An 11,835-nucleotide genomic window follows, 5' to 3' on the forward strand; every position below is an offset into this window, starting at 1 on the left:
TTTAGATTCCACTGCTGCTCGGGCAGGTGCTTCCCCCTAAGGCGGAATGCTCCCCCTGGATGAACTGGGTTGCACCTGTTCCGATTCAAAATGACAAAAGAACCGAGTAGCAGTAGGAGCCCTAAAGAGGAAAGGGGCAGGAGCAATCGACAGAAGCATCCTAGAATGTCAATGTCAATCTCTCATTGGACAAGATGCTAAGAAAACGGGACTTTAATCCATTTTATTCACAATAATTCGTGTGTAGTAGAAAGGTATATCAACTTTCTGAGTAAAAAGTTGAGCTGAATGATTAAATTGAACAATATAGTTATCTAATTACAGTACATAAAAAAAAAACTAAATCGAGCTTGGATGCCCCATGATCCTTAGCTTGGTTGTGTTCCTCTACACACTTTGAACTAAAGCACTCAGAGATTCATAAGAACATTGAAGGAGAAAACAAGAAAAAGGAAAAAAGAAAACCAAAGGCGGAAAAAACTCTAATGCAGGTCAAAATTGCCAATCTTTGGGTGGACACAGGCTAGTCCAGCATACAGTCTGCTCAATGTCACTTCCACAACAGTGAAAAAAGAAATTCCAGAGGAACCAACAACCTGCATTTTCGAACTTTCTTCTGTTCCTAGAGGAACACATAAAACAAATTAATCCAATAAACAGGTTATACTTGAGCATTTTTTTTATGAAAGCACAAAAACCATGGTTAAAATAGGTAAAAGAACTCTTTGGTGGAATTTATTTTCCCTGTAGAACAGTCAAAATTTAAATGTCAAGCCTACGAGTGACTGAGTGCTTTTGACAATATTTACATGAAGGTGAACAGCCTCAAAGGATGTCTGCTGAGTGCTGACCATTAAAGTCAGTGCAAATCACTTTCTAGTAAAAAAATGTTTACAATCTACCCAAGGAAAAATATAAACTATATTCACCTTACATCCATCTCATAGCTTCTTAATCCTTTCCAGAATTAAGTCAACATATAGAAGGCCTAACCTTCAGAAAAGCCAAGATGTATCATGCCACACTTATAAACGAATGTATCTAAAGAGACTTGGAATTTGCAAAAAGGTACAGAACAGCTCATTGAACTGATCTAAGCAGGCAGCACAAGAGATTTCGGACCATGCCAAAGAAAATTCAGCACCCAGATTGAAGGTGAATTTCTATTGGAACTAATGAAATTTTATCATATCAAGTTCGAGTATTTTGTATAAAGATTTACCAGTTGATCAGTTAACAAGCCCTAATAACAGCTTCAAGCAATTTCATGAAGATGAAGCCGAATCTGGATTTTTGAAAGGAGAGGAGAATAATTAATTACCCTTTGAATTCGACGGTGGGGTGGGATCAAGAGGCGTGCTTGGCATTGTGTAAGAAGGCAGCAGAGCAAAGAATGGAGGCAATGAAGGCGAAAATTCCCAGCCCAAAAATCAAAGAGATCCCAGCAACCACCAAGTCTAACACACACTGCAAACTTTGCAAACTTAATAAATTCAGCATCTTCTTGTTTCCGCTTACTGGGTTATGGGTACAGCTCAGAATTTGGAAAGACAAGGGTTTCCAAAGAATTCTGCGGAAAGGAATTTTATCTCTTACTGCTATATATGATACTTGACAGCGAGAGAGAATCCTAAAGAGAGGAGCATACGGGAGAGCCCAAACAAAAGGCTTTTTTAAGAAATTAAATGATAAACCAATAAATTACAGGAAATCAATACATTCTCAAATATTCAAAAATAAATTATGATATATATTACATTATCAACTACATAATTTATTTTTTATTTATTTTTTAAAATACCAATTTACAAAAATACGAATTTTTTTCATATTAAAATCCATATTGGTGGTCCAAAAATAAAAGAACTAAAAATTGGAAAACTTGCTGACATCTTCCTAGAAGTTTGAGTAATGTTGTTTTCGATGAACGCAGATAGTTATCGGTTCTGCCGAGTCTCCTTTGGCTCCCACTTGCCGGTGGTGATAACAAGGTGACATCTCAAGTCTTCAAACAGATAATATATATTTATTTTCTCGGTCCTTGAAACAGCTAAAGATGACTGAGAAAGCGTTAGAAACAGCACCATCTCTCCTAGTTACTTCAGCAAATTTCTTATTATCTCTGTTTTTTTTTTTTTTCTACGTAATCTTTTATATATGTAAAAGTGACTATATATAACATTACTCACACGTATATTATATATACACACATACTTATATGTTTCGTTTCAAGGTTTGGCTACGGAGTCTGCATGCTTCAAACAAAATCGAACTACCTGTTCCAGTATTTGTTAGGAAGACGATTTTATCAGCTAAAGTTTCTCGGAGTTGCTAAAATGAGAGATATTCTGGAAGTAAATTGCAAAGTACTATTTCTCTTATTTCTGCAAGCTTCCTTTGTGACAAAAAGGGTGGAATAGCAACGCAATCGAAATGCATATATTAAAAAACCTTTGAGAATGATGCAGTGTTGCTCGAGGAAATCATGCCAAACAGAGTGTTTCTCTATGGATAATTTGCAAACAAAACTAAATATAAATGCATGTCAGCAGACAAAACGCTGCTTCGATGAACTAAATTTACATTTCCAATACCAAACACTGAAATCTTAATCTTTATCATCGATGTATCTCCAGCTATACCAAAATAAAATTCGAATCCTAGAAAATCAAGCCATTCTCAGGTCAACTTGGCAAAATGGTCAAAACAAAAAAGCCTCGATAACGCAAATATGTATATGTATGTGCATTAAAATGAAGTACGATCAGTAAATGACTGATTTAGTTATTAGTTTGACCAAGCTTAGATGATGTCTTCCTCCTAAAAAAGCTCTTAAATTTATGGCATTTAAATGCTTATTTCTTAGTAATGTTATGGGGTTTCACATCAGAGAGCCTGATTCAAACTTGGCTTCATAAATTGCACAGACATTTAAATATTTTAACATCAACAGATGTCTACCACATGCAACTGAACATCGGATCCCAGTTGTGTCTTTCAGTCCCATACGAGCAGGGTATACAGTAGAGCCCTTTATCTGATCTAAACACCTGCACTAACAAAAAGCTAGCTTCCCATCACACCGAAATTGCATTGTCATCAAGGAAGAAAGGGGATGATGAAATTGGCTCTCGATTATCCATGTCCCTAAATATGGTGATGTTTCCTAGGAAGAAAGATATAGCACTGAGCCACTGACCTGTTAAATGGGTATTGCCAATGTTTTGACTTTTTTTCTGGGGTTGCATAATATCAATGCTCATTCAGGGTAATCTTAATTACTGCCCACTAGTAGTACTGCCCACTGCCTTCTATCTTTCTCCATTTATAGTCTCCCGTTTGTCCATAAATCTTACTCCTCAGTCACTCACTCACTCACTATATAAGCTGAATCCAGTCTTGGCATTGAAGAGTACTGAAAAAAATGGCAAGCAGCAGCATCACGTCCTTCCTCTTGGTTTTACTTCTTCTATCAAGTGCAAGAGCTAGACCACTCTCGACATTCCTAACAACTACTTGGACAGAATCTCACTTGCACATGCCCCCATCTCCCAATCCCACGTTATTATCACCAGTAAGTTGATTATTTCTTTCTCAAACAATAAATGCTTACATATACATGTATAGATTAATGGATTTTTTTTCTTCAAAAAAATATATTTGGTGGTAGGAGGAATCGGGCATGGATACTGATGATGGCTGCAGGGGTTTAGAAAGCGAAGAGTGTTTTATTAGAAGGTCCATGGTTGCCCATACGGACTATATCTACACTCAAGACATCAGTGGACCATGATTTTGTGTGCTTTTTTCTCACTTTAAAAGTGTGCAAGTTTTGATATCTTCTGTGGAAAAAATTAGACAAAAGATTTAGATTTCATATGAAACTGGGATACTGCCATCAGGTTTCTCTTTTTTTTTATTTGATGCGTATTATTATTCTATCTGCCTAATTACATAGTGCTCAAATGAAAAGAAACAAAGGAAACTGCGTATTAAATCATAAACGAGATGTCCCACTGCTATAGGTAAACCAAAGTTAAGACAGACATGCAATTGCATCTACCTTGTGTTTGGTATAAAAAGATTAAAGAGAATTTGCAAAATGGCTATAAACTTAATAACTTGAAAATTGAGACATATGAATAGTTTTATTTGTTTTTGGTTAAGTAATTTTAAGGAAAGGAAATTAAGACAGACTTGAGTAAAAGGAATTTCAAGCTGATCCCGCAAAAGCACTTTATTCCCGTTAAACAGATTCTATCTGCGTCAGCCTAATAATGATATATCATTTATTGCTCAGACTCAAAAAAGATTTTGGATAAGATGACCAAGTATTCCCAAAGATATTTGTTTGACATTATCTGTGCTTGCGCGCTGAGATAGAAACAAAATGCCGAGTGACAGACAGTTTTGTCTAATACAGTGTAATTTGCTCAGCCAAGTAATTATGATGTCCCTAACAAATCAATCATATAAGTTAAATACATTTATCCAACCTTCCACAGAAACTGGCTTTCAAGGTAGAGTACTATAATGCGCATGAAAGCACAAATTCCGAAAATGGGGGTGAAGGAAAGAGGGAGGCATTGTGGGAGTTGCTGATGCAGTGCAGCAGTAGCTCAATAGAATTGCGACAAAAGCTACTGTTCTAGAACACCTGAAACGTACATTGGCTTTACATGAGATGACCCAAGTTGAAGAAACAGTACTTGAGGCTTGGCTGAACCACGTCAGGCAATGGCAGGCATTGTTGCCCACAAAAAAAGATAAAAAAGACAGTTCTTGGGTGTCGTAGTGGATAGCCCCATGAAACGTTTTGCCCGTTATAGTAGTTATTTGTGTGATGAACCACTAACACCAGCACCCTCCACCACCTTTTGTCTCTTGTTCTCTGCAACACACTGAATTGGCCATGGGGCCTCCTTTCAGTGTGGCTCAAGCTTGCTTGCTCTTCTATGTAATCAGGAAAGGAAAATGAAAAACTAACAACATTTTAACAACTATTTTACAATCCTATTTCAAATGGAGGTTAATTATGTAAAACTGAAATTATTTTTAATGTAATGGCACAATTGCATAGGTCGATTATAAAATAAGTTGTAAATGTAACATTAACCAGCACGAAAATATTACTGCCTTTGTAGTATGGATCAAAGATTTTTGTATTACCCAATAACCTTTATCTTTCTGTTTTGTTTCCCACAAGTACCGTACTGTTTCATTTTCCTTGCCTGATTCATAAGTCAGGTGGAAATATACTATCAAAGTTGGTTGTTTCTCGATATGATGGGAAGAAAAAGTTACCAAGTCTTTGATAAGTACTGGGATGTACTTACCAAAATAAATGTAAGAGTCTGGTTGGACTTTGATGAAAAATATCATTGTCAGGAATTCTTCTCCTCAAGTTGCATGACAAATATGCGGCGAGGGGAACTAAATTGAACAGTTGCCTTAAAAGTATTGATTATAAAGGGAAGGAATTGAACCTTGCAAAGATAAAAGAAGGTCCAAAGATGTTATTCTCTGTTTTGGAACAACCATAGTAGACATGAGGAACATAGATAGACTAGTTATTATGGAAAAAAAAGAGTCCTGATTCCTGTGTCTAATCATAATAAAGTAAGTCTTCGGGATTAGAGATGGATTGGTCGGAGGATTCAGCTCCGAGATCAGCAGTGTTGCAAGGAATAACCTCTTCCAAATCTCTTAACGTAGTAGGGTAAGGACTGCCAATTTGCAGGTGTGTGAGCATTTGGCGAAGATCAGAAGCTTCTTCCTTGAGTCTTGTATTTTCCTGAAGAAGCTCGTCATGGCTCTCAGTAACATGATTCAACCTTTCTATCAGATGGTATTTCTCTGTTCGAAGCCTTACCACCTGTGACCAGAGTTCATCTAGGTGCTTTTGTTTCCTCATCCGTGATCTGCGTGCAGATTCTCTGTTAGAAATCATTCTTCGCTGCTTCCTTTCATCGATGATGCCGAGATGATGCTCCTCAGCTTCATCAGAAGTGCTGGAGTTATTGCTTATGCAGGAGTATTGTGGGGTAAACTCATGGCCTTGAGGAGTAGGGAAGTGAAAGTTGGGTAAGCTGGTTAAGAATCTATTGAAATAAAGGTCTGATGTGTTTGTGTTGCTGTGCATCATTTCATAGCTAACGGGAGTTGGAATCGGGGTTTCTTGTGCTAGATAGCGGATTCCTGTAATCTCAGTTGGAAGCATGGTTAAAACTTTGAAGATGATATCTGAAGGGTTGTATTGAAGAGATTAAGGATAGGGAAGGACATCATGGGGTTTTATAGGAGGAAAAATGCCAGAGAAGTGGGCCAGTCTGAGGAACAGTGTTACAGCTTCAGGGGCTTACACGAGAAGAACTTGAAACATTATCGATATGCCACTCTAGATGTCTATCTAATGATGCATAAGGTATCTACCAAACTACATCTGCGGGAACATTTTAAGTGGTTTTATATGCTTGTACTCAAATAAACAGTCACTTAATATGTGCCATACTAACCAATATGATTATGGATGAGATGAAGAATAAATTTTCCCCAAAATTCATGCACCTTACACTGTATTGGTGCTGTTTTGAGTTTATACCATGTGTCAGAGACAAACAAATCTTATGTTCATCAAACTCTTTTAATGACATATATATATACACACATCACTTGTGGCGGAGGAAAATCGTGATAACAAATATCACTTAAAGGTTACATCTCAACCAAAACTATAAAAACTTGTTACCCCCCAACTAATCATTTACAATGAAGATATGGTAGGCCTATTTTGTCTAGTTTTATTACCCCTTGCGCTTTCTGCTGGATATCCGACCAAAAACTATAAATCCGTGTCGCCCCTGTAGCTCCTAACTTGGCCAAATGGTTTGCAACTTGGTTCACCTTGTGGAATATATGGTGGCATGAAATAGTCAAATTTCTTTTAACCTCTGCGATCTTATCCCACAACTCCCTATGAAACCATGGACAGCACCATTCCCCTTGCATCCATCGTACCACAATTATAGAATCTGATGCTACCCTCAACATCTAGAAAACTCTTCTGTATACATATCATTAATACCTCTAGGAGTGCTCTCATCTGTTTTTCTCCAAGATCCTTCCTAGCTCACTATACCGCCACCTCCACAATTTCCAGGATTTCCCATAGAGCAACCATCTACATTGAGTTTTACCTTTCCAGCTTGTGGTTTAGTCCAAATCAAGGTTTGTGTGATCTGTCTCTTTAATGACATTTATAAATGTATGTACGAATGTATGGATCAATATGGGCACGTATCTATAGAAATCTAATATATTTGGATAATCATTTGGCATCGGGTATGATGCTTGATTACAAGAGAGAGAACTTCATGATGTGCGTTTGCAATTATTTGGATAAGGAAGTGCTTGGAAGAAGAATGAAAAATGCATAAAAGAAATTGAAGTTAAATCCAATTCCAGGAGAGTTATTTTCCTGAGAAACCTAGCCAAAATTCAGAGCCATATCAGTACTCAAACCCCTTATGATTCATGTTGATGAAATAGTTAAAAAGGCAAACTATTAAATAATATGCAGGTTTGATGATACTTTTTCCTACAGTTCTGATGACTCACCAAGCACTTGATCATTCTGGATTTAATTGGAGGGACCATCTACAGGATGCAATTTGTATACATATTGTGTATATTGAACTGACCAGACAAATAAAAGTTGACAATTTTTTTTCAAGATCCATATGTGAACTTGAGAGCCTACTCCTTTGTCAACAGAGAATTGCCTGTTCACACAAAAAATAAAAGCCTTGACCCAAACGTTTTCCATGAAAAACATCTAAATGCCCTGATTTTTCACAAGAGACAGCTAGTGGAACTCTGCAAATTAACGTTTAACTCTGCAAAAAAAGAAAAGGTTATTCATCTTTAAAGAGAAGTTCACTAGCTTGCATCATCCTGATAGGAATGTTCATGAGTACTGCATCAGCAATGTAGCCCTTCTGCTTTCTCCATCTCTGAACAATATTATATATTTAGAAATAATGGGTGGAAGCTCTTCTAATATTCTAATGGCATGAACTACCTTATGTAGTCTTTATTAATATTATTCAAGCTGAATGTGGCAGCTTCTCACTGGGAGTTTTAAGGGATGATCTGCATAATCAATATTTATATATACTCGATCTGGTTTTGTTTTCCTTTCCTTTAGGTCATCGCTGTAATTAATTGAACTTAATTCTGCTTTGAGGCCCACATGATGCATTAATATGATAAATTAACAGGCAGTAGCTATGAAAAGAGATTAGATCAGAACAAGTAGTCTTGGCAACTAGCAAATCCCAGAGGAGGCCGCATGCATTCAGCAACTAGCAAACGCAAGCTCCACCATTTTATCTTTACATTTCAACCTTTCTCGTTTTTGAATTGAAAATACCCAGTTTAATTAGGTGATTCCCCACTACCATACATACATACATATATACATATATAAATGATCGTGTGTATGTATGCATGCATCCATCAAACTTATCCGCTATGGCTAGGCAACATTCTAGTTCTTCGAACAACTCATTAATTATCACTACAAGACAATTGTTTATTTGCCACTAGTTATTTTCAACTAAAATGAGTCGCAAATAGTTTTTTAGTTGCAAAAGATTGGTTACAAATACACGTTTTTCTTATAGTGTATATTAAGAGAAATACTTTAATCACAAAGAATTTATATAAAAATAATTCTACAAACTGACGTAGCTTGATGCAATATATTAAATTCTAAATTTACTTTTAGTATAAAGTAGATCTAATCACGTCAATTTATAAATTTAATTTTGTGTAGTTTATGTGTCTATGGCAGTTTTCTTATATTAATATATAGAATGTTGCACTTGTTTTGATTTTACAGTTATAAAAATAAAAATAAAAATATCTCGAGAGTGGAGGAAAAAAAATGTTAGTCACATGAATTATTTATAGGAGAAACTATATACATGCATGCATAGACGCATCTCCCACGAATCATTTGTCCTTCGTACGGACTGAAAATATAAAATTAAGTGGATAATGTAAATGATTAGGTAAAAAAGTGGATAATATAAATGATTTAGAGATTAACCACTACAAGGGGATCGGACTAATTAAGAACATTTATTCAATCTCTAATCGAATACTCATTATATCTACTTATATATATATATATAGGAAAATGATAGAATTACAATCCTCTTATTACCCATTTACTACTCTTTTTGTATTTGATTTTTTTTTAATTTTTGTTTTACTTAATAATTAAGGACGTAATTATTAATAAAATTATATTTTTTTAGTTATTAAGGATATTAAAAATATACTTTAAAGAAAATAAAAAATTTCAAATCTTTTGTAAGTAGTAAATGGGTAGTGTGACACAACTTCAATCAAGAAAATAAAGAAGATTGAAGAAGAGAAAAAGAATATTTCTGTTATTATTCTACTTGCTGAATTACATCGAGCTACTCTTCTATTTATACAACTGAGATTTAACTAACTGACAGTAAAAAGACTAAAACAGAGTTAACTAAACAAAAGTAAGCTAAAGTATTTAGTAGTGACTAAAAAGTAAAATCAACTATTATTTACAATAGTCCCCCTCAAGATGGATGATATATGTTGTAAACATTCATCTTGCATAACAAAGAATGAAAAACATTGGAACCGAGAGGCTTGGTTAACAAATCTGCAAGTTGATGAGAAGATGAGACATGCAGAGTTCTAAGCAGACCAGCTTGTATTTTCTCTCTAATAAGGTGACAATCTAACTCAATGTATTTTGTTCTCTTATGGTAAACTGGATTAGCTGCAATATGAAGTGCAGTTTGGTTGTCACAAAACAACAAGGATGGTTTACAATGAGGCTGATGAAAATCAGTGAGCAAAGACCTTAACCAAGTTAATTCACAAACTGCATATGCCATGGATCTGTATTCAGCCTCTGCAGAGGACTTGGAGACAGTAGGTTTGCTTCTTGGATTTCCAAGAAATTAATGAATCACCAAGGAAAATACAATAGATAGAGATAGACCTTCTTGTATCAGGACAACTTGCCCAATTCGAATCAGCAAATGCTTTCAAATGAACACTAGATGAAGCTGAAAAAAAAAATGCCTTGACCTGGTGCCATCTTGACATACATAACAATTCTAAGAGCTGCTTGCATATGAGGAACATGAGGTGAGTCTAACAACTAACTCAAGTAATGGACTGAGTAGGTAATGTCTGGCCTAGTATGAGTAAGATACAATAACTTGCCTATAAGCCTTCTATAAGCAGTTGTGTCTTCAAACAATTTTCCATCAGACTTAGAAAGTCTGCAATGAGAATCCATAGGAAAATTCACTGGCTTAGAAGCCAATAAACCAACATCAGCTATCAACTCTAATGCACATTTTCTTTGGCATATAGAAATGCCCTTTTTGGATCGAGCTATTTCCATTCCTAGGAAATATTTAACAGGACCTAAATCCTTTAGCTTAAAGAAAGTACTCAAAGACTGCTTGATGTGCTGAACAACAGAGAGATCACTACTGGCCAGGAGAATGTCATCCACATACACCAAAAGAGCCACAAAATAATCAATTGTTTTCTTTGTAAACAAGGAGTAGTCAGATTTAGATTGGACAAAACCCAATTCAACCAAGGCGGTAGTGAACTTTGAATTATATTGCCTAGAGGCCTATTTTAATCCATATAAAGACTTCTGCAGCTTACAAACTCGAGTGTCCCCCTTTCTAAGATACTCAGGTGGAGGTCTCATGTAAACTGTTTCATCCAAATCCCTATAAAGAAATGCATTATTCACTTCCAAATGCACTAGATGCCAACTATGAATTGCTGTCAGGGATAACAAACACCTCACTGTCACCATTTTTGCAACTGGGGAAAAGTTTCTAAGTAGTCAAGCCCTTCCCTTTGAGTATAATCTTTGGCAATTAATCTTGCCTTATATCTCTCAATTGAGCCATCAGCATTAAACTTAGTTTTATAAATCCACTTACAACCAATATGATTTTTATCTGGTGGTGGTTCAGTGAGAGTCTAGGTTTTATTTGATTCTAAGGCAGCTAATTCAATGGACATAGCATCTCTTCAATGAGAATGCTTAACAACTTGGTGATAGAAATCAGGTTTTTTTTAGATGAAACATAGATGCTAAAAGCTTAATGAGAATGAGACAAATGTTCATATGATAAAAATTTAGAAATACTATATCTGTTACTTGAAGTGTTATCAGAGCAGCCAAGAGATGATGTGGTAGAGGTAGAAGCTGCTAAAGATGTTAAATTGCAATGATAATTTTACAAATAGTCAAGAGCTTTGTGTTGTCTAGTAGACCTTCTAAGAGGAGGAAAATTATTTACATCTTGTAATGGAGGAATGTGGTTTGAAGGAGGAGAAAAATCTGGTGTTGTAGAATCTGAGACAGGATTGGAATTATTAGACAAGTCATCTAAAAAATTTGATGATTGTGATATATGGTCTGAAATGAAATTAGGTAGCACTAACTCAAATGGCATGCAAGATTGCTGAGAATATACATCTCTAGAAGAATCTATAATCTGAAAAGGAAATATATAATCATAAAAATTACATCTCGAGAAACAAAAAAAATTGTGAGATGTCAAATCATACAACCTGTATCTTTTTGTTCCAAAAGATAACCAACAAATGCACACTTCCTAGCTCTAAGAGAAAATTTTGATATGTTATTGCTTAAGGTAAAAGCATAACATAGACAACCAAACACCTTAAAATGATTATAAGAAGGTGTATCACCATAAAGAATCTGTTGTGGTGATTTAT

General features: G+C 35.5%; 1 protein-coding gene and 1 long non-coding RNA gene across 2 annotated transcripts; both read right to left on the minus strand.

The window, feature by feature from the left end:
• Positions 1-198: 198 nt before the first annotated feature.
• LOC122314133 lies at positions 199-1,917 on the minus strand. Its single transcript, XR_006243608.1, has 2 exons — positions 1,322-1,917; positions 199-622 (listed from the first exon to the last, which is right to left on the minus strand). It is a non-coding gene; the product is annotated as an uncharacterized LOC122314133 (long non-coding RNA).
• A 3,517-nt stretch (positions 1,918-5,434) lies between these two features.
• Positions 5,435-6,258, minus strand: LOC122313942 (basic leucine zipper 43-like). Its single transcript, XM_043129282.1, has one exon. It carries the CDS (start codon positions 6,218-6,220, stop codon positions 5,606-5,608), a length of 615 nt encoding a protein of 204 aa, XP_042985216.1. The 5' UTR covers positions 6,221-6,258; the 3' UTR covers positions 5,435-5,605.
• Positions 6,259-11,835: the final 5,577 nt, after the last annotated feature.

Source organism: Carya illinoinensis, chromosome 6 (assembly GCF_018687715.1).
Source record: "Carya illinoinensis cultivar Pawnee chromosome 6, C.illinoinensisPawnee_v1, whole genome shotgun sequence".
In the NCBI taxonomy this organism is placed as follows: Eukaryota; Viridiplantae; Streptophyta; class Magnoliopsida; order Fagales; family Juglandaceae; genus Carya; species Carya illinoinensis.

Excerpts from the sequence above, each read along its gene's own strand:
- LOC122313942 (XM_043129282.1), bottom strand. The coding sequence starts at position 6,220 with ATGCTTCCAACTGAGATTACAGGAATCCGCTATCTAGCACAAGAAACC.